Source organism: Olea europaea, unplaced genomic scaffold, assembly GCF_002742605.1.
Source record: "Olea europaea var. sylvestris unplaced genomic scaffold, O_europaea_v1 scaffold2113, whole genome shotgun sequence".
NCBI lineage: Eukaryota > Viridiplantae > Streptophyta > Magnoliopsida > Lamiales > Oleaceae > Olea > Olea europaea.
The window spans coordinates 51,712-76,246 of NW_019239080.1; the positions used below are offsets into that span (position 1 = coordinate 51,712).

At 34.4% G+C, this 24,535-nt stretch overlaps 1 protein-coding gene across 1 annotated transcript; it reads left to right on the top strand.

Annotated features, from left to right (window-relative positions):
- Positions 1 to 811: 811 nt before the first annotated feature.
- On the top strand, positions 812 to 19,242 carry LOC111380255 (alpha-mannosidase I MNS4). The gene is made up of 17 exons (XM_023003769.1): positions 812 to 994; positions 1,613 to 1,732; positions 1,813 to 1,905; positions 7,071 to 7,157; positions 8,222 to 8,312; positions 8,701 to 8,756; positions 9,498 to 9,570; positions 10,280 to 10,389; positions 10,843 to 10,893; positions 12,462 to 12,550; positions 12,680 to 12,761; positions 12,868 to 12,981; positions 15,214 to 15,293; positions 15,900 to 16,035; positions 16,858 to 16,928; positions 17,103 to 17,346; positions 18,284 to 19,242. The coding sequence occupies exons 1-17, from the start codon at positions 878 to 880 to the stop codon at positions 18,539 to 18,541; spliced, it is 1,872 nt and encodes a 623-aa protein (XP_022859537.1). The 5' UTR covers positions 812 to 877; the 3' UTR covers positions 18,542 to 19,242.
- Positions 19,243 to 24,535: the final 5,293 nt, after the last annotated feature.

Consider the following 24,535-nt stretch of genomic DNA (forward strand, 5'->3'; position numbering starts at 1 on the left):
CGTCTTACCAATTTTTAATGTACACACCCAAAATCAAAATCAAAATAATAACTTACCATTGAAAATGAGATGAAGACCATTGCAATCCACTATCGTGCAACAAACAAGAAATTATTTTGCACTTTTTTTGTGAAGCCAAATTTCAGAGTAATTTCGGCAAGAGAGGGAGGAGACGAGAGGACAATGTGAAGAGATGAGAAGAAGATGTGAAAAGGGGAGTGACGAGATTGTTTTTTATTCTTCAATGTGAAGAGATGAGAAGAATAAATTATTCTTCCACTTTTTGGTTACCATGTTTATCCATGTTTCCATTTTATTTTGACTTATTGTTTTTTTTATTTCATTAATATATTACAATAAATATTTCCATATTCAATGAACTGCCAACTAAGCACGGTGCTTAGTAGATCGGCACTGTGTACACACACACACCAACTTGTAAATTAAAATGTATTTATGTAGGAAGCCTCATAATTTTAGTATTAAGAAATTCTATCTACCTATCATTATGGTAATACAAAGAGTTTTCAATAATGGAGATCATTAAAAAATTATCAAGTGGCCCTCATTAAAAAAAATGCTTCAATTCAATTTTCTTAGCGACAATTCAGACATGAAAGGAGAAACATAGATAACTTGACTATTTCTGGAGACTGCTAGTAGCTATAATCGAGGTTTTAAGGACTAACTCAATACTTGAGTAATAGGTTGATGACCAATAATGCAAATGTTGCCATTATAAACTAGGAGCCAAAAAAGGAAGCACGCTTTCAAAATTATTCTCCCACGATTTCAGTTTAGTAGTAGGAGACAGAGTGACAGATGGAACTGTACGTATATAATCGAAGAAAACACGCACAAACACATACACAGATCTATGGGAGCTCCGAGAAAGCCGACGTTGCTAATTCTTCTGATATTTTCTCACGTTTTTATATGTAAAATTTTGTCAGAAGGCGTCACTAAAGATGAAGCCAAGCAGCTCAGAGATGAGGTCACCTCAATTCTTTTATTCTAAATAAATTACATCTGTGATTTTTTTTTTCCTGAAACATTTTATTGAATTGTGCCTCAGTTGGGTACAATTCAAATAAAATTGCTTAATAGTAAATTTTTTATTTTTTATTTTTATTTTATTTTTTATTTTTTAATTTTTTTAATTTTAATTTTTTTTTTTTTTTGAGGTGTATTCATGTTCTTTGTATGTTCATGTGTTTGTTGTACTTTTTAAACAAGTGTCAAAAACGAAAAAAAAAAGAAAAAAAAAAAGAGAATGTATTTTTAATGGGAAGTTTTGATTTTTTTATTAGTGGAATTTAATTTAAATTGTGCACTTATGTTGATCTGGAGAGTCATATATTTGTGAATTATTTGATTTTGCTTGAGGGTGTACATAGAGTTGGAGAAGGAGAAAAGAAAAGTGAATGAAATGTGGATAAATAATGCCCTGAAAAGTTGATTGGAATTCAACTTTTAGTGATTTTTTTTCTAGGTTTAATTAATTATGTTTAGGGCTCATGAAATAAGCAGTCATCTATATTGAAGGTCTGTAAGATACTTGAGTAAAATGTGAACCCGTTGAAAGATTGTAAAATAATTATACATTATTTAGGTAAGTGAAATGTTCTATCATGCTTTTGAGGGATACATGAAGCATGCTTTTCCACACGATGAATTGAAGCCCTTATCCTGCATAGGAGAAGATACGCTAGGAGGGTATGCATTAACATTGGTAAGACTGGATGCTATTTTCCTGTTTTATGTCTATGGATAGTAATGAATTTTTAAGTAACTGTATATTTCTTTGATCAGATCGATTCATTGGACACCCTGGCCTTGCTTGGTGATCAAGAGCACTTCTCTTCATCTGTTGAATGGATTGGTAAAAATCTTCGATTTGATATTGTGAGTAAGGATTTTGTGTTTTTCTTATAAGAAAACAAACTTGCAGTTCATGCTTCCACCTGTGTTTTTGTTATGCTTTTTTGCTTTTTGCAGTAGTTAGCTTCAGTTTATTGGGGCCTGGATTTTTTCATGAGTTTTTTGAGAATATGATATTTAAGAGGTACTCGAGCAAGCAACAGTGCACTTGTATCTAAATACGTGGGGCTTTATAATGGGAGTTAGGTTTTAGCTGGTAATATTAATTTATATGAAAAACACTCCCTTAACTTTTTGTATGATTGAAGTTCAGTAGATTTTTTTTTTTCGAAGTCTTAAGCCTACGTTTTGCTCATGTTGATACACTGTTTATAAACATTCAAGCTACTTTTTATCACATTTCAGGGTGCTCACAAGCACTACCATATATTCGTCGCTCTTACACACACACACACACACACACACACACATATATATAAATTTTTGGTAGATAGAAAGTTCTTATTTGATTTTTATTGTTCATGTCTGAGCCCCAGGAATCATTACTTAACTTGACTTTCAGACTTAGCAACAAAAGGTAGAGGAAAATCCATCATTTGTATTAAGATTAATATGGACCATGTAACCAGCTCCTAATAGGTGGTAATTATTGCTTAGCAGGACTTTTTTTGATGTAGGATAGAGAAGAGAATAGCAAGGGAGGGAGAACCAGAGAGAAGGGGGGAAGAAATCGGAGAAGAAGCAGAAATTCAGGCGAAAGGAGAGGAAGGAGATGTCACAATCAATCTCAATAATTGATATTTATCGAAAACTAATGAAGTTACATAGAAAATTATGTTTAAATAGTAAGGAGAAAGCCCTAACTAGAACAGGCTTCGGCCGATACAAGCTCAATTACATGGATAAGAATCCAAAACTAAAATAAAGTCCAACAAGAAATAAATAAAATAGATGATGTTCTCATTAACTCTCTCGGGGTGAGAGAAAAACTCGGCCCTGTCGAGTTGATGGATCACTATAGGCTACATTCAATTTGATACTCCAAATGCTTCAAATCAAGTCATGAGGGACGATCTTTCTAACGAACCAAGTACCGAAATTTCATGATTGATAGTACTAAAAACTGTAACTTATTCCCAAGAATATGATCTAGCCAAAGGGGCGGTCTTTTCTTCTAACCAATTTAAATAACCAATGCTCATGTACCTCATCTTCAAAATGTTCACATGATTGTACATAATGAGGAGCATAAGAAGCACAAGTACTGAATCTTGCCATCATTGGTCAATACAACACATTCATTTAAAATAACATCAATTTTAACTTTGTGTGCTGTGACAGATGGTCTTGAAGTAGAAATATCAACATGGTCAAGTTGGGGGTCCACAAAGTTAAGTAGAAATGAATTATCAAAGGAAGTAAAACGATATTTGTAAGTAATGAAGTCCTCAATATTTAAAGTAGAGTGGTAGCCAAAATGTGATGAAAGAGTAATGACATGTATATTTGGATCAACATGCTTTAAAATTTTTAAAGGACCAGCACTACAAACTTGCAATATAATATAATTCTCAATATTAAATTCAAAATATTGTTATGCGAATCAGCTTGAAGTTTATATAATGCATTACTTGCATTATGTTGTTTATTGATCTCAATATGCAAGTTATGGAGATAATGTACAAATGCTTCAGCTAACATTGACACACTATCATGTGGGGACATGGAAATAAGGTCTAACAGTCTCCTAGACTTATAATCAAGAACAACTTCAAAATGACTTAGACCTATAAAGCAATTTATAGAACTGTTATATGCAATCTGAACAGTTGGGAGGATCAAATTCCAAGCAGGATTACGCAAATCATCAGTATCTTTGGGTTGGATAAAGGTACAATACACAACACTTGACTGAGAGGTATCGAGAACAAAAGGTACAATACCTAGGGTCATAGGAAAAATCCGGATGCTACCTAATGAGGTGTCCTCATTATCATCCAAGTTATCAAAATCTTCAAGTTTAGGTTTATAGACTAGATCTTTTGATGGCTCCTCTATTACATTCTTTCGTTCTTCCATGGTTAAGGCTCGATTAGGACATTTGGAAGAGATGTGACCTAAGTCCTTACAATTGATGCACAGCAAGTGAGAATAAGTTTTTGAAATTTCAAAAATTTTACCCTTATTTTCCAAGATTGGAGCAACATTAGACTGGGGAGGTCCTAGAAAGGGTTTAACGGGGGGAAGTGGAGCCAATGAAACAGAAAAATGATTGTCAATACGCCTTCTATATGGAAAAGAAGGCCTTGGACTATCATAACCTTTACACTTATTTTTCCAAATGGGAGGAAGACTAGACGGAGAAAGCTTTATGACAGACTTATGATGAGGTGGCACTAATGAGATGGGTGAACGATGGTGATCACGCCTTTCATATGGAGTATTAATAATCAACTCATAGTCTCGGGCTAAAGAATAAGCGTGATCAAGAGTATTGACACCTCGAAAGAAAAGCTCACGCCTAAGTTCATCTCTTAGACCTTGTATAAACCTACTCAAGGTCAGAGCCTCATCCTCAACGATATGACATTTTATTTGAAATTCCTCAAATTGAGCAATGTACTTAGTTACTAGCCGATTTCCTTGTGTAAGGGTGTTCCATTGAGTAAAAATTTCATGGTTTAAGCAACCATCGAACGTAGGAGTGTCTAATTTAATGTTTCTAAAGAAATGCTCTTTATGACGAGGAAGAGAATGAGTAATATGACGACCATGGCCTCGTTCTCGCTCACGAACTTGATCTCTATGCCTACGATCGTGTTGAAAATAATTTTGGTTACCTTGTCGATGACGATATCGTCTATTGTGAGACACTTCAGGATTATTAACATCAATCGAATGAGGCATTTGCTTAAAGTTGTTCAGACTAACAGAGAGGGTCTTACTCTGTTTAAGAGTAGTAGTTATTTGGGTTTGGATTGCTGCTATTTGTCAAGTGCATCAAATTGTGAAGGGTCCAAGTTTGGGTACTGAAACTAGAAGTGATAAGACGACCAGTGGACCGCCATGCATGCACTATATTATCACCTAAATGATGTGCAATGATGAGATCAATAAACAATAAGTGTAAGCAATGGAAAATAACATCTTGAGCATTTTTTTTTTAAATCTCTCTTTTTCTTTTTTTTCTTTTTTCCCTTTAATTAACTTAAAAATGGGATTACGTAAGTCCAAATGTGGCAAGTTAATAATGCTGATGCAAATAAAATAAAAAGCAAAAGTACAAATGACAGGTCTAATAACGTGGGGTAATCGGGAACAATGGGGTCAATTTGTTCTGTTATTCCAGTCAAATAGGTTAAGGCTAAAATATCAAAATAACAGCAACAAAAAGATTTCAATTGATGCAATTTAAGAATGAAGCAGTAGTATAAACCAATAAAGAAAAAGGTCAAGAACTCCCTACTGTCTGGTTGGACGGGGTAGCTATCATGTGGAGTTCAAGCGGGCTTGTGTACTATGCTTCGTGCCCAATGCCTTCAGCTTTTGAACTTACTCCAATTGCATCTGGTAAAGTAGTAAGATATTTATTTTTGTGGTGACTGTCTCTCTGCTGCGGTGAGATGTGTGAAGAGACCGACTGCTTATTGTTGTTGGTAGTTGCAGAGGATAGGTTTAGACTTTGGGTTGTGGTGGTTATGTAAAGATGGCAGTGTTTTTAATCTGTAGTTGCTGATGTTGATGGCGATTATTTAGGTGGGGTGGTTTGTGTAGTCGCGATTTGCGGTCACCGCGATTTGGTGGTCGACTAGAGGCGGTAGCGGCTGGAGATGAGTGGTGTTGGGATAGGAATCGGGTGATACTGGAAGTGATGAAGAGAGATGGGTACGAATTGGACTTGGGTTGTGAAAGATGGACTGTGAAAGATGGGTTAGAGGATTGGGTTTCTTCTATGTGTTAAGTGGTTTAAGATAGATTGGCTACTGGATTAGGCAGATTAGGTTTATTATGTGTAATGGGCTGAGATAATATGGGATAAGTGGGCTGGGTTGGGTGTTTATTGGGCTTGGAAGTGAGTGGATTGTCTGCATAATGGGTGATAAGTGTGGGCTAGGGTTATTTTAGGTTGTGGTTTATATTTGTGTTGGGTTGCTGTGCATTGAGACTAGGGTAAGGAAGAGGTAATAGCAACAATTAACTTAGGATGGGCAGCAGAGTAAATGAGACGACAGTTAAGATTTTCTTTCTTCTTCTTCTTCTTCTTTTTTTTCCTCTATAGTAATTGAAAAAAAAAAAATACTAAAACTGATTTTTTTCTCGGGTGTGAACATTACCCGTGAACAATTTTTGTTTTTTTTAAACTACAGAAAAATCTAAAAAAATTGAAATTTGAACAGTACCAGTGAATAGTATTTTTTTCCAACCAATAAAGAAAATTGAAAGAATGAAAACTGCTGCTCTTATGCTAAATCGTTTTAAATTGTGCTGTTCCAACAAATTTTGTGAAGGAGATAGGAAGAGATTTTGGATTGTAGGAGAGAAAGTACCCAAGATTCGGTTTTGATACCAAATTTGATGCAGTATAGAGAAGAGAATGCCAAGAAAGGGAGGGAGAACCAGAGAGAAGGGGGGAAGAAACTGGAGAAGAAGCAGAAATTCAGGAAAAGGAGAGGAAGGAGATGCCACAACCAATCTCAATAATTCATATTCATCCAAAACTAATGAAGTTACGTAGGAAATTAGGTTAAAATAGTAAAGAAAAAACCCTAACTAGAACGGGCTTGAGATGATACAAGCCCAATTACATAAATAAGAATCCAAAACTTAAATAAAGTCCAACTAAAAATAAATAGAAATAAATAAAATAGATGATGTCCTCATCATATTTGCTAGTCCTTTTATAAAGGAGATAGTCAGAATTCATTCGGTGCAAATGTTGCCAACTAAAGGAGTTGCATTGAAGAAGTTGTTTCCATTTGTGTTATGGATGCCAAATTACTAGCATATTCATTGCCATGTTAAATGTCTGACACTCATGGTTGTCAATGTGTTCATCGTCCCTTGTATTCTTTTGCTAGCTTGAAAGTTGATTGTGTGGAGGAGCGTATTCAAAGATTAGATCGCCATATTTGTTTTTTGAAAGTCAAGTTTCAGTCTAAATTTTGGAGTTCTTTGCCTCTCTTTTGCAGAATAAGACAGTATCTGTCTTTGAAACTACGATAAGAATCCTTGGAGGTTTGCTTTCTGCTCATCTCATGGCCAGTGATTATAACACGGTATTATGTCACACATATGAATCTTCATTATTATGATTACATGTTCTTTTTTCTTGTTTCCCTCTTAAGTTGCTTTCTCCACTGCAGTAACATGAGTTTGCTGCACGGATTCTTGAAAACATGAAAAATCTGTATATGTGGAGTCACCCTAAGATTTTCTGTTTTGACTGCTGCAAGATGGTTAACATAATTGCATCCTCAGAATTTTTATTTGCTCATGGAAGGTGGAACTTCTATTCGTCCTACAAACATATGACAAACTAAATTTTCGTTGCCACCAAATGACTTTGGCTACATGAATCATTATTGCCACCCTTTTGGGTCTGCTGACTACCTTTTAGTGATTTATATATCACAGTAATGCCAATGGACACATTTTGACCATTTAACGCCCAAATTGTATCATTCTGCTTAGATGATCTTGGGTTGTTTGTCTTTATTTCTCTTGCACAAGAAAGAATTCCTCTTTGTATTGTCAAGTCAACCTCATTTACTTGGGTACAGGTATGATTGCCTGACGGCGGTATATGTCTGAATCCAAGCTTCATCTAGTCTTAGAAATGTGGTAGGCATGGAGGCAAACTGTGTTTTATAAGAACCAATGTTTTATTTTATTTTATTTTTACTCAATCTGAAATTTAGACCAATGTAATGTGAAATGTTCACAATGGGGATTCAACTTCCGGTGAACTATTTATAGAACATAACAAACATTTTAATCTGCTTTGCTAGTTTGTAATCAATGCAAAGCATTATCTAGGTTCTGTACTGTTTTCCAATTGCAAATATGTGCCATTGTTAATTCAATTTGTTTAGTAGAATTACAGTAACAAAGTCCAATTCACAAATCAAAATTTTATTATTTGTTGGCATAATCCAAATTGTGCATATAATATTTATGGTCTTATGACAAATGGATTTTATCCTTGGCATCCTTGCTTGAAAAGGAATATTTGTTGAAGAGTGCAAACACTTAAATTGAGTAATTTTGATATGCTGTGGAACTTCATAGGTTTTATATTTTTTTATATTTTTATTTTCCCAAAAAACTTGTACAACTGCAGGGCATGAGAATACCCTCGTATGATGATGAATTACTTCGTCTGGCAGAGGATTTAGCTCGTAGAATGTTACCAGCATTTGATACTCCGACAGGTATCATCACTGGCTTACTATATTCAGGGGACATATTACTAGAAGTTGTTCGCATTTATCTTCATGTGGAAGTTAACCTTACTACAAAACTACTGTGTATTTGTTACTGGAAATTTCTAATAAAATGTTTAACCTTCCAAAAATGCAACTTTGATACATCTTACTGTTCTTTTCAAAGTAGAAGTCGATTCAGGATGCAATTCAAGCAAACGTGAGATAAGAGTCCAATGTTTGTAATTTTGGCTTGTTAAATAGATTATTATGTCCCTAACTCATCAAATGGTGTGCTATTTATCCCCAAAAAGTGCAATAAATTTGGAGGTTTCATCTATTTTCTTGAGGTCTCTGTAATATTCCATCTGACATTTATAAATTATATTTGTTGCAGGAATTCCATTTGGGTCAGTTAATCTATTACATGGTGTCGATGAAAATGAAAGCAAGGCAAATCCTCTTTGTATTCTCTTTTCCCTTAAAGAGCTATTAATTCCTCTAATAAATCTTATTGTGTGAAGATACCATGGGTAAAAGGAACAGTATTTTGTGTTCTGTTATTACTTGCCATGTGTTATGCCTGTTCTTGTTGGTATGTAAGTAATTACTAATTTCTCTAAGTGTAGTCTGAATGCTGAAACTTACATTCCATGGCTAGTTAGAATGTATATAAACAAGAAATGAAAAGATAACTCACAAGATAATTTATGCATGCTTTGTGTAATATGCAAGACAACATATTTAAGCTTGTTTGCGCATATGATGGATGGATACTTACTGAGAGATTTCAGCCAGCTTGCTGTGTGAGAAATTTAAGCCAAAATTTTCAAGATTTCTCAGTCTGATTACAAGTTGTTTTAGATGGGTATGTTAGACTGTTTATGTGAAAAAATGCTGTTGCACTCCTATACATGATCATTAGCATGGTCAGAGTGTGAATTTTCCTGGGTCTGAGGTGTGAGTTGTATTCGTATGAATTTCGAGATATGACATATGGTGATATGCAATCATTTGTGTGCAACATATGGTGATATGTAATCATTTATGTTTAATTTATCATATAAAACTATTTATTTAAAAATGATTTAATGGGCAGTTGGATTCATTCTATACCAAGAATTATATCTCTCTCCTTGTCCATCTCACTCATTTGTTGCTAATGTTACTGATTTGAAGATATTATGTGCTTAGATAACATCAACTGCTGGTGGTGGGACCCTAACATTGGAATTTGGAGTGCTTAGCCGCTTGACAAATGATCCAGGTAAGTACTACAGCATCTTAGTCGTGCCAATCGAGATTGTATTATCCTCCAGAGCATATAGGCCCCGTTTGTTTCCCATTTTCATAAGAATGAGAATGAAAAATATAGCCGTTCGGGCTCTATACAAGAGATAGAAATTCAAATTTGGTTGCTTGATGTGATAGATAGTCATATTTTTCATTTTAATGAGAAAAGATGGAAAACAAACGGGGGCATAGTTGTCTCACCTTTATACGCGCCATTATTTTCTTATTCTCAATTTCCTAAAGAGTCTATGCCCCCGTTTGGCATGGATTAAAATTGGATTTTTTTTAGTAGATTTTTCAGTAGACATGTTAATGGTCTCATGGTGCTTTGTGGGTTATCTTTAAGAGGCACTTGATTAGAACCTTAATGTCATCTTTTATGTAAGTATGCAGTTGGAGGTTTTATAACATATTGCTTTGAATTTAACTGGTTCTCTTCAAGGATCTAAATTTTAGGTTCAGTAAGGAAAAAGCTAAATATTAATCATCTAAAATTGATAAAAGTAAAGATTCTGGATTATGTTATATCTTTAGAAAAAAATCAAATCTACTTCAGGAAAAGTGTTGCAGCATTGTGTAACAAATCTTGTTGTGTTTCTGTAAGTAACTTTGAGGAGGTGGCGAGTTCAGAATTTGTTGTACTGATTATCAGTTTTTCCAAATTTTCCTTCATCAAAATGCAGTTTTTGAGCAAGTCACAAAGAATGCAGTTCAAGGATTATGGGCCCGACGCTCAAAGATCAACCTACTTGGTGCTCATATAGATGTTTTTTCTGGTGAATGGACTCAAAAGGTTACTTCTCAACCTGGTAACCATTTTAAAGGAGACTTGTTTGTTGTATTTTGTGGCATGTTTCTGATTATTATTAATACTAGCATAAGAAATATTACTTATCTTTTGTTTAGTCAAATGTTTTTTTATCTTTTACATTAGCGATAATTTAATTTTTTGACATTTAATTTGAATTACTACTTTTAAAGGATATTGAAACGCTGCCACTGGATAACTATGTTTAATTTGATCCAGTTTAGTTTACATATTTGATACTGATTTGATTGGCAACTTCCAGTTGTATGGGAAAGAAACAAAGGACCTTTTTTTCTTTGCTGGAAAGAGACAAATGATTATGACATAGAAACTTCCAAGTTATTGTTGTTAAACTAAAGCTGGACATAACTGAATGTTTTAGGTTCAGGTTATGCTCTATGCTGTTGCATTAACTTGCATATTTCTGTCGATTTGTAGGATGCGGGAATAGGAACAAGTATAGACTCTTTCTATGAGTATCTACTGAAGGTGAGTTTTTCAGATGGAATATGGTAGTTTTAATTTCTGTAAGCTGTCACGTTGAATTGAAAAATTCTGTGCATTGATTTTATGTTTGCTGCAACGTGTAAAGGCAGTCACTTGTACCTGAAACTTAGAAAACCATTGAGCTTTTAGTACAAGGAGTTTATTATTGGGAACAATGAAATGAAAAAAAAAATAAAAAATAAAAAATCCTATATTTGTTTGGTTGAAAATTGAAGGTAAGAAAAAAAGAATGCTAAATGCCAAACATCGACTTCCATTGCTTTATTGTCAAAGATGTTTATTTTTTGAATTTCTGAGGAGCAAACTGCACAATCAAAGCAACCTCCTGCTGCTGCAACAGTTACTAAATAATTTTGGTAGAAATGCTTGGTTGATGAAGTAATTTGCTAAGCTGGAGCAGGAACACACGAAAGCTTTAGTGTAGTGTTTTGCTAGATTTTACTTCTAATCGAAGATAGAGGAAGTTACCGATAACATTCTTGCATTTTCCTTTCCTTTTCCCTTCATCCAACTGGTATGTCTTTCCAAACCATTTTTAGTGGACATTTCATCAGTGAATATAAGAAATTATTGAATGAATAATTGTTGTTATATTGGCAAAATGGAGAATGAACATTTATGAGGTTGTGCCAACACATACTTTGATATTGCAGTCCTTTTTTAGTGTTAATGTTATTGGTGGCAGTTCAAATTAATGTGATCAAAACCAGACCGGCATGGCCTGTTCAACTAGTAGAACTGGAAACCAGATCCAAAACTGGGCCAATCATGCCCGGATAACTGACTAGCAAAAAAACCGCTCACAACCCGTCGAACCGATTGGTTTAACCGTGAACTGGTGAACTTGTGAACCGGTGGCTGTTGGACTAATTTTTATTTAAAAAAATTGAACTTTTTCTAATAATGGGCCTCATGCACTAATTATCAAAGGCCCATAGGTGAATTTTGAATGAAATGCTCTTTTTATAGATGCACTTCTCTCAAATGATTTCATAAACTTTCAATGTGAGATAGTGGTCTTATAGTTGCGCTTCTTTCAAGACAAGAGTTTTCGGACTTCCAATGTGGGATAGTGGTATAGCAAAAAAAAGGTTAAAATGCCCATCAAAACCATTTTCGAAGCCAAATATATGATTTTGAAAATCCCAACTAACTAAATTGTAATATCCACTTTCGTCTTTTCATTTATTTAATTTTCAAATTTAACTTGAATTACACTTGATAATGAATGTCATTAACAAACATAGATTTATTATGAATTATTAATATGTAAGTTAAAAAATATTATTTGATTTCATAGTATTTTATTGTTTCTGTGTATTTATTTATTTATTTATTGCATTCGGTTAGATCCCGGTTGAACCTTTTGACCCTTCACCCTTCACTTCTTCCGGGTTGATGCTCGGGTCGGTTTTCGTAACATTGGTCAAATTAATCTTCCAGGTCAATTCCATAACCTGAACGTTGTTTCAGGTTTTAGCTATGTGACAAAGATAATCATTTTTAATGATGACTGTCTAATGCTTGTTTCCATGAACTTGTTTGCACAGGCTTATTTATTATTTGGCGATGAAGAGTATCTGTTTATGTTTCAAGAAGCTTACAGGGCTGCAATGCACTATCTTTATAATGATCCTTGGTGAGTGAATACATTTTCTGGTTGTTACAATCTTGTGAACTTCAGGCTCATTCCACTATTATTCTTCCTTCATTTTTCACATCTTATTCACATATATAATATTCAGATGATGCTGTTGTTCACCTTTAGGTATGTTGAGGTAAACATGAACTCTGCTGCCCTTGTTTGGCCATTATTCAATAGCCTTCAGGCATTCTGGCCTGGCCTCCAGGTGATTATAATTAATATTCTCTGTCGTTTTAGGCATGTGTAATGATAAAGTTGTAGAATTATATATTGACTAACTTAAATATAAATGCTCATGATGATTATGGAAGGTTCTAGCTGGGGATATTGATCCTGCAATTAGAACACATACTGCCTTTTTTAGTGTGTGGAAACGGTATGGTTTCACTCCAGAGGGTTTCAATCTAGCTACTCTCAGTGTGCAGGTTGGTTACTAAATTCATATCTGAAATTTCAATCTATTGAGTTTACGCATACAAGAACACGTGTTTCTGTTATTCATACATATGATATCAGTCAATTTGTTGCATTGGCAGAATTAGCTGGTCATTAAATGTATCATTAAACCCACATAATTTGCGTTGCTGGATGATAAAGTTTTTAAAAAGTTAATGTATGAATAAAAATTCATATATAAAAAAATCCAACTACTTACCTCAAAATTCAACAATGAATCCTAAATTAACCCATACTCCAATATAAAATGCAAATCAAGGTGCTCTCGTGCATTGCTCGTGCCTGCGCCAAATTGAATGTGAAATTGGAGCAAGCAAGCTTATGAGAGCAACAATGACTTGTTACAAATTAGAACAAGAGAAAATCGCAAGCATACCGTCAAATTGTCCAATGCTTAAAAATTTAGTCTGATAATTCTTTGTCAATAAGATTTTAACACTTCAAAGTCTTGATTTCCTAGATTTGGGATATTACTTTAAATTTGCAAAACCGAATGATTCCTTAACATACTTTTATGATTGGTTACTTACCCTTTGTTAATGGAAAATTATGAACTTCTTGTAAAATTTACATTAATTAGTGAATTACTATTGTATCCCTACACTCCTAGTTATTATAACTATTGTATTTCTTAAATCACTAATTCACCCCTATAAATATAGGCTTTTGGCTCCCTATAAAATATATTCAATGTCTATTATCTTTTCTCTCTAGTTTATAACAAACGTAACATATTATTCATATGTAGCATGACTTTATTTTCAGATTAGTTTACTTACCTTTTTTACTGTTGAAGGACAAAATTTTAAGATTAAATTTCAGATGTCTCCTAGCCCTTTAAATCACACACATTTTGGAAATGTTACGTCCCAACTTTGCACCTCATATCTTGACTAGTGTTTCTGGCTCACATTTCCACCATCAGCTCCTTCATTGTGTCATCTTCGCCCTCCATGTGCACTGTCTTTCAACTATCAACATTCATTGCATCATAATCAACAAGTACTTTTTAGCCCTTTGAGCATGTTTGAACACTAAAAATTATAAAACTCAGTTTTAATCTTCACTGGTGCATTTCACCAAACACTAGCAAGTTGATATTTTAGTTTTTTTTGCACATGTATATCTTTTCCACTATATGGCTAGAAGAAGAAACATTACCAAACCACAGCAATAATTTATTTGAAAAAATTACAAAAGTTAGTTCATCAACTCCAGTTTTTGGTTGTGGAGTGATCTCTGGCTCCGGTATGGCCATGGACAAGATTTTACGGTTCCAAAATAAAGATGTACGGGTCTTGGGTGAATAGATCAAGTGCAAAATATATTTGAGTTGGGCTTAAAAAAATTGAAACAAAAACCTATTATTTTGCAATTGGTTTGGGCTGGCTAACTGAAATTGGACTGATGGTGGACTAATTGTTTAATTTTATTTTTATTGGAAAATTTTTGAGCATGCAGGGTTTAAATGAAGTACTATTAATGGGAGACTTTCTAATACCAGCCTGCTAAATTAAGCATCTTATCACTTCTCAATGGAAAAATATATTTCCAAAATGCATATTCTAATACCTTATGTTCTAGGAAACATGGGCTTCCTCCTCTTATTCTCTACTTATTCCCCACCCTATAAAAAATTTGGAAAGAAAAAAGAAGGATTAACTATGATGCATGGACACTCCTACTAGGGCAGCGTGTTTGTATTCAGGCATATGTTTTGTCAGATTAGCATGATTTTCAATTTATGTTAATTTTTAAATTTATTTCTGGATTCATCTATATGGCTAGTTGAATTGGTGATCCATTGATTTAGTTACTGCACTTTAATTAATATTTAAGCTGCTAAATATGGATTGACATGCAATAAAGCAACAAATTTGGTTTGGCCAAGGAGATTGAAATGATTTGTGATTAACAAGTGAATAATTGAAAACGGTTACATATCAAAGAATAGCTAATAGGGCTTTAAACAGTTGCATGATTTGTTTGTCCACTATGGTGGATGTGTTAGCTTTAGCTTTTATAAGTTAGTAGGAGCTGATAAAGAACAAATACATTGTTAAATAACCCCCCGGGGCTGCGGCTATGCCTATGCATATCTTGTTTTATTAGATGCTTTCCTTAGTACTTGTAAATTCAGTTTCCTCAGTGACATCACTATCTTACCAATGGTTCTTTTTAACTTTAGATATTTTGTGCAGCAAGGCCAGAAAAGCTATCCACTGCGTCCAGAATTGATAGAGAGCACATATTGGCTGTACAAAGCTACCCGCAATCCCAGGTTGACTTTTATTGTAATGAATAATTCGCTTCTACATTACCATATTGCACATGAATCAGGGGAACCTTGTTACATGCTTGAATTGAAGCATTATCACAAAGGCCAAACCAACTGGAAAAATTCTGTTTTCCTAAAATGATGTTCTATCTTAAAGTGTAGAAAGCCATGTCTGTTTACTTCTCTGTTCAAACAACTGCTTATACTTGTGTTGTTACCCCTTTAAATAAGGAATATAATGATTGTTCAGAATAATTTTTCCTCGGTAAAAGATATTCTCTTTCTTTAACAACTAAGCTTCCTGCTGGTTTCTGATATTATTTTGCTAAAAGTTTGCTTGTTCCTTCATTATGCCTTTTTTTGTTTTGGTCCCCTATTTCTTTAAATAGATAGCTTGTGGATTTTGACTGTGTCAATCTTTTACCATAATAAGTCTCAGATAATTACTAGCATACCAATGTTTAGGTTGGTTTTGTCATATTCTGGTTTCTGTCCTTTTTCCAGTCAATATACATAACAAACCATATTGGAGCAAATGCATGGGTATCTTTTTATTATTAATTCTTTAGTGTTCATTCAAACTGAGATATATCAAAACTATACATGTAGATATCTAGATGCCGGACGGGATATGCTAGCTAGCTTGCAGTATGGGGCTCGATGTACCTGTGGGTACTGCCATATATCGGATGTAGAGTTTCACCAGCAGGAAGATCACATGGAAAGCTTTTTCTTGGCGGAGACTGTAAGACCTGTATTATTAGTCTAAAGTTCAAATTTTGTGATCTCACAATCAAGTGTTCGTGCTAAAATCTCTACACTATACATCCCAAGGAGCTCAAACTCCAATTTCTACAGGTTAATAACTTCGGGTGGGAATAATTTTTCTTTGACTGACAGTGCACAGTTCAGTTATCCTTGGATCTTTGTATTGTTTAGCAAATATTAGTTAAGCTTTCAACTATCATGTAAGCTCCAATTCCGTATAGAAAATGGTGGCTATAATATCTTTGAGCATTAACATCATTTGGGAAGAGATGGTAGGGTTAATATCTGATTTCCAAGTCTATTAATAGTTTCTTCTCCCCTATAAATGTCCTAATTTTACATTACACAATTTCAGCAAGGAGATGAGCTTTTTCCCCTGCGATCTTTCCATCTTTTCTTCGTACATTACATAAAAGAGTACTTTTAGGGCTCTCTTTCCCCCCTTTTAGTATAAAAGGAGTGTAGCCCACTGTGTGTTAGTTTCGATCAACATACTTTGAGAACATTCATGAAATGAGTTTATTTTAATTTGAGAACAGTAGAAAGGGGGTAGAGGCTTTTGAAAGGATTTAAAATGAGGGTAACAAAAAGCAAGCATAAGCTTAAATTATATGAAAAAAGCAGCTAGTAGCCTGTGATTTGAGATGAATATACGGTAATTGACATTGGCTCCTCGAGGAGGTATATGGATGCATCAACAATCCCAAAAGACAACCAGATTTTTCCCTTCTCTAATATTTATTTGATGAATTGAATTTGATTTTTCTTTTCTCCCTCATACTGTGCCTATTTCATTCAGGTTAAATATTTGTGGCTACTGTTTGATTTAGCTGCTGGACCAGATAACCTTGTTGAGAATGGTCCATACAAGTGAGTTACAGGAAGTAGTGCGTTCCTATTTTTTGTTTCCAGCTCCTGGTACTAAAAAAATGCATATAGTCTTATTTCATTTCCCTCCGCTTGATTAGTTGCTCTCTCTCTCTCTGTCTCTCTCTCCCTCACTCATATGCTCACAGCCACGTGGAAAAAAAAATTCATTTGCAGGTATATCTTCAGTACAGAAGGCCACTTACTGCCTGCTACACCACAAATATCTTTAGTACGGGAGCATTGTTCATATTTTGGAGCATACTGCAGAAGCAGTAATCTGAGACCAGAAACATTTGTGTCAGACATTTCTAAGGACGCCAGGGAAACTAATCAAAGTCAATCATACACGGAGCCTGATGCTTCCAACTTTTTATCACACTCTAGATTGAAAAAGTCACCTATCTCAGGAGTGATTAAGGTCAGATTCGTATTTTTTTTATTGATCTTACGTTTCCTTTTTTATTTTGATATGTTTGGCACCTCTGATACAATTAAGTCTATAATTTACGTGGTTTAGTGTCAATAAACATATACAGTATCTATTCTTTTGAGTATCATGACAGAACCTTCTCTAATTTTATCAGAAAGCATTCCTCTTGAAAATTTTTGTAAGTTCTTGTATGATGCATTTCATTATAGGTACGTTGCTTTAAATGAATATCTTAGATACAATTGTCTGTTGTTCTTCCTTCTATTATAATTTTTAATCTTTCGTTTTTCTGTTCTTAACCAATTTTTATCAAGAAGACTACAACCAATGGTGGACAGCCCAATTTTTTCTCTCATCTATCTTCCGCTTGTTTTTCCATTTCTATCTGAAAATAAGATAAGTGCTTAACAAGTAATGTATAAGGAATATAAAAAAAGCTTTATAACATTCCCAATTAGGTTTTAATTAATATGCATGTCCAAAAGATAGTTCTTTATTATGTGAACCTTGTAAAACAAGAATATTATTTTAAAATAGTAGGCTCTCGAACAGTCCTTGGAAAAAATTGAAGAGTGAAAAACACGAATAAGAAAAAATGTTGATAGCAAACTCTTAAGTTTCGCTGTAGTTTAGATTTTGTATCTGGACCCGACATTCTTATAGGAAAATTTGATAAAGAATCTGAGGCCTTTTTTTTTTTTTGGGAACGTGTGATGGAGATCTTGTATGTTATCTTTTCATACAATTACTATCTTTTATTAGAGTAAAAACTCTTTTGTGTTATTACAGTCCATCTTTATGGCATGAAAAAAGAATGTTACTAGAGGTGTATCATAAACATATGAAAAAGAAAGAAGTTGGCTTTTAAGCTAGATAATTTATTGCAAATGTTTTTGCTATAAATCATCCTCTCTATGTATGACAGGGGTTCTGTCCAGGACTAACTCATGAGCAACGGTTTGGCATATCATATGTGGCTTCGGAGGAAGACATTGAGGATGAGTCATCAACCCCAAGGAAGACTGAGGTGGTTAACAGTCATCCAGTGATGGTGGTTTTAAACCCCAGTTCTACTCGTGAACCATCTGATGCCCACAAGGATCTTGATAATCGTCAGGAACCCGAATCGGAGAGCCAGAGTGTTCCTGAACCTGAGATTGAGGAAAGTGTGAGTGGCAAATGAAATGCTTCAAGGATGAGATTATTGGAGGGAAATTCATATTCATGAGATCTATCCATTATTGCAAAAAGTAAGATAGTTGAATGAATAGACTGCAGATAGAACATTTTGGGGGTTCTGTAGGTGGAGCAATAGTTTTTAGTGATTGGAATTACCGATTTTTTGACAACTGCAGACGTCAAGCCAAACGGTGAGAAAGAAAAATTGCCTATCTCAGGTGGACACCATACTGAACTTTCAGAACTCGAATTATGAATGTGATATATACTGAAGATGTTACAGCTATTATTTAGGACTTGAAATTCACCGAGATAATCTCATCTACATATTTTGGTTCTGGACTGTAGAACATATACAGTTTCTCTACCGGAGCTCAATGACAGGACATTTTGCCTCATTTGTCCACTAAATTAGTCTGAAAAGTTTCTGTTCTTTTGTAGGAAGGTCGAAGTTATGAAGAGCCTTGTGATTGTTACTGTGGTGAAATTTCTAATGATTATTTTTCTTCAATGCTGTAAATGGATTTTTGGCCAGTGGGCGTTATGAACACACTGGGTAAAATTCCCTTTAACAATTGACTTTGTTGACCTTGAAATTGTGACAATAAATTCTTTTCATCTAATCAGAATTTTCTCCTCCTAAACTCACTGATTCCATGCTCAAGCAGGAGTAAGAGAAATGACTATTGGATAGGAGATTATTTAGATTTGGATACCTTTACTTGTCCTAAGTATCTCTATTTATAGATTTCTAATGAGGTCATGGGGGCAATTGATCCCCTTTCTATTAAGGACATATGACAGCTTTCGATTAGTTCATTTCTAATTGAATTTGTTAGGTTGTCATGTTTGATTCATTAGTATATGTGTTTCTCATTCATTGGTTTTGAAGTCATGTTATTTATATGTGCTTTGATAACGGTTTCAGCTGATGAAAGTATGTTGGCTCGTCGTTTATGTTCACTTAATGTTAGTAATGGTAACTAGTCCTGTTTTGAGTTCTCTTTCTCTTTTTTGGTTCTTTAAAATCTTTGTTAACAGGTACATATGATCGCTTCTACTTCTTTATGATTTTTTATTGATAACAAATGGTCATCGGAGTCCAAATCTAATCATTTATGCTAGGCGAGCCTGAAACTTTTCCTCAAATTCTTTGCTTGGTGAACCGACTTTTCGCAAAACATAAGATTTGACAATCAATAAATAAATAGTCCCCAAAGTTTAAACTTAACTACTTTTGGACGATTATGATTGGATTTATTGAGATTCAACGGTTAAGATCTATCTTAAAAAATTATATGAACAGTGCTACTGTCATTGTTTGTCATTTCTTCCTGGAGAAATAGGCAAAAGAAGCTAACCAGTTAGGAGGCATTACTAAGCGTGAGGAGGTGTTAGTTCCGGTAGACTGCTGCACCGTGGGCGGTCGACAATGCGTTTCATTTCGCCAACCTCGATTTCAGTCTATCACTATTCATCTTCGGGTGGCTCGTTAGTAAGCAAACTTAGAAGTCAAAAAAAGATAGGTAATGCGAACTCTTAAAAATTAGTTTCTCAACCTCTAGGGTTTTCCTATGAACTTTGAAATGGAAATGCCTTTCCATTTTCCTTTGATGTATCATGAGCTTCATTTGAGAGGAGTCTTGTCTTTCCTCTAGGAAATCTAGGTTTGCATTCATGGCTTCCTCATTTTGTTCCTCAATGAAGTCTAGCTTGTCGAACTTAAGCCTGTTTCCATCATTATTATAGCCTCGACTCCATAAGCTAAACAGAAGGGATTCTCTCAAGTGGCAATCCTTGTAGTTGTATTGTATGACCAAAAATTTTGTAGCAACTTATCGGTTCATAATCTCTTCGCAGAATTAAATTTTCTTTTCAAACTACTTTTTAAGGTTCTGTTTACTATTTCCACTTGTCCGTTAACTTGGGGGTAACATAGAATGGAAAATGTCTATGGATTCCGAGCTCTTACTCATGTCTTTTTGCTTTTAACTTTGGAATTGTTACCATAACTAAGACAATAGAGTTTAGGGTTCTGAATTGATGGATAATGTTTTCCCAAATGAACTTTACCGGTATTAGCCTTTGTAATTTTATTAAAAGGTTTCGCTTTGACCTACTTGGTAAAGTAATCTATTGCATGATCTTAGGTTAAACCTATCTTTGGGCAAGGATTCCATAGAATCAATACCCTACTTTACATAAGGTCAAGGGCTATTTATGGTAATCAACTTTGTGATGGTTGACGAGGTATACTTGCGAATCTCCAACATTTTTTTTTCTTCACATTTTTAGCAAAATCTAAGGCCTCTTTCCTCATAGTTCGCCAATAGTAAACCTGCTTCAATGCCTTCTACGCCAAAGAACGCCTGCTGGCTTGATTCCCATATATACCTTCATGAATTTCCACATCAAATACAATGCTTCACCGTTGCTCATGCATCTAAGTAAAGGGATTGTGTACCGTTGCTTGACTAGGACTCCATCTTGTAAAATGTACCTGACTGCCTTTATAAATATTTTTCTTGCTTCTCTTTTATTCTCAAGGAGGATGCATCCCTCATATAGGATGTTATTTCTCGTATCCAAGAGGTCTCTCCTGAACCCGCGGGTCTTCCTTTTTCTAACTGACTGGTGAATTTGATAAAAGTTCTACTCGTACGATTTTAAATAGTTTTTCATCCTTTGTACTTGCTAATTTAGATAACGCATTAGCTTATCCACTTTCTTCTCTCTTGTTGAAGTGTTGTGTCAAACTCATGACCTCGATCAATGTGTAGCCATTATTTTATCTTTGATAGAAAACTTCCCATTGACTATATTTACTATTAGCCGTGAGTCACTTTTTACTTTGATCTTCTAGTCCTACATTTTCTTAGCCAATTGAAATCTTGACTACAAGGCCTTATATTCGGCTACATAGTTTCTTGCTTTGAATGCAAACCTAAGCACACAATTGAACTTATGTCCTTTCAAACTTGTTAATATTATCTTAGCCCTAGTACTGCTTTCCCGTGATGATCCATCAAGAAACAACTTCCATATTTCTTCCTGTTTGGATTCATTTTCAGGAAATTGGACTTCGAAAGCTTGGCAATGCTTGCGCTTTAATTTCGGATTGCCCTTTATACTTTATTCCAAAATATCCTGTTTCCATTTCCCATTCCATCAACATTCTAACTCATCGAGCTTTTGTAATGCTTGCTTGAGTGAAAAATTATTCTGTACCTCAATAATATAGCTTAGGAAACAAGGAAGAAGCTTTCAAGAGGCTTTTACTAAGGTGAAGGCTAATTTAACCATACTTGGGTACCTAGTCTCAACATCTTGTAGAGCTTTGCTTACATAGTAGATTGGTAAAAATTTTGATCAACAACATTCCTCTCATCTAGTCAGAGAATTTTCTCCTCCTAGACTTGCTGATTCTATGCTCAAACAGAAGGCAGAAGGAAAATGGCTCCTTTTTATAGGTACTTACTCAACTTTTTCTTTTAATCGATTTTGCTGTGTGATTAGTATTAATCATTAGTTATTAGTTAATATTGATTACAAAAGAAACATTGTTTCCTACTTTAAACCTTTCATGTCACATGTTGAATTACTTTAATCCATAGGTGAATGATAACTTATTTTTCAAACCTTTATTTTTGCCTACAAATGTATCCAAGGTGATTGACAAGCACTTTGATTAACGAAAATTCAGTAGGGTGAATACTTTTAACAATTCACAAACGGAATTTGTTTTTGAGTCCTGTGGTGAACGTTTCTACATGTATACAAACGGATGTAGTCCGTAGGTTCTTTTTCATTAAGAAAAACGTGTTGATAACATTTTTTTTTCTAGTTTTGAAATCGATTTATGTCACCTATGGAAAGTTTGTAGACGAATAATGCACATATGATCCAATCGTGAGTAAAAGTTAACTGCATTTTCAAATGGAAGAACCATTACTTATTATTATAGGTGTTGTAGTTTTACTCAAATTCTAGTGGGTATTGAAGTTTGGGATGAAGTAGTATCGAAGGGATCAAAATCACTGATTGGGAAGAAAAGTAGCATTTTTGCTAGCTTGCTGCCCAAGACTTGTCACTCACTTGAGGCTTGAGAGGCGGAGCTGTCACTTGCCTACCGCTAGCCTATTGCTCGAACAATAGGGTTATCCGGGCTAGATTTGTTTTGACTAGGCTTTTATGGTTATTGATTGCACTAGACTTGAAAGGACAAAACACACAACTTCCACCCTCTTGCCTGTAGTTTCAGCTTTTATATATGAAAAACGAAAAAGAAAAAAAAATCGTATTTCAAAAAGAATTCAAATACTCCTATTTGTCTACAACTTGGCCTTTAGGGTTCATATATATAAGTTATGACTTGTATTATTCCCATAACATTCATACAATAACTTGAGACTTTAAATCTTAATTGAGAGTATTGAGATCTTGTTGTAAACACAATTGCTATTGATTATTTTGAAATTTTCCTCGTCTGCCCGTGTTTTTTTCCATCTTAGGTTTCCATATAAATTTTGGGGTTCTTACTTCATTTTTGTTTATTTTATTATTGTTAATATTTTGCGATCAATTCATAATAAGTGGTATCAGGTAAGATTGATTATTCCGCATTGCAACAATGAAATATGATATTCCGCTATTAGACCGAAACACGAGATTTTCTTTATGACAAGTGAAGATACGAGCAGTTTTTGTGCTTATAGATTTGAAGAAAGTCTTGTTTGGCCTTGAAAAGATGTCTTCAACTTGGATGTAGGATGAAAAGCAGCAAATGGATCAAAAAACCCAACCTTAAATTCATATACATCTATCAAATCAAATTCTTTAGGATGTTCTAATAAAGAAAAATGCCTTGGAGCAACTTTGTATGATAAAGAACTGACTAGCAAGTTATGCTTGAAACAGTGCTTGTATTCTTACCTGATGTTTGAAGGTAAGCTATTAGATGATTACTTAACTTTGTTCAAAGAAATCATGGCTAATTTGGGGACATTGGAGGATAATTATGATGTGGAGGACTTAGAATTGATATTTTTATGTTCATTGCCACCATCATATGTGATTTTTAGATATACTAATCTCTATAATCGAGATACTCTTATTGTGAATGAGGTCTATGATATGTTATGGCCTAAGGAGAAGATGAGGCATCTTGCAAGTAGATCTGACGTCAAGCTAAAGGCCTAGTTGTTCATGAGAGGATTAAGATAGGAATCTTAGTTGGAATATGAAGGGTAGATTGAAATCCAGACATAAAGAGAAATGAGTCATTACTATAAGAAGAAGGCGCATATTAGAGTTGATTGCTATGCTTTGAAAAATAAAAACAAGGTCGTTGGAGTTACTGATAAAGGAAAACAACTTGGAAACATGGCCGAGGCTGATGTTGAGGAAGATGGGCAAAGTGAAGGAAAACTTCTTCTTGTGAACTTTGATATGGTTTCCAAACCTTATGAGGAATAGGTTGTTGACTCGACATGTGCTTTTTATGTGTATTCTAACATGGACTAGTTTACAACATATGGAAGAGTTTTGAAAGGTGCAGTGATTATAGAAAAAAAGATGCCTTGTAAAATTGTTGGAATTGGTATAGTCAGAATCAGAATGTTGAATGGGCTATCAGGACGCTTATCGATGTAATATACATTCCAGTACTAAAGCAAAATCTCATATCTTTGAGTACATTTACTAGATGGGTTATAGATATATTCGTGAGGTGAGCCGGGGTGCTTTTGTTGTCATGAAGGGAAATAAAAGCTCTACAAAGTTGTACACTTTGTAAGGTTCTACAATGATAGAGAATGCAGCAGTTTCTATTTCCTCTTTGGCAGATGATGAAGTTACAAAACTTCGGCATACATGGCTAGGACATATAAGCGAGAATGGTATGGCAGAAGTGAGTAGGATGGGACTTTTTGATGGATAGAAGATAGTAAGATGAATTTTTGTGAGTACTGTGTCTTCAGGAAGTAGAAAAGAGTTAAGA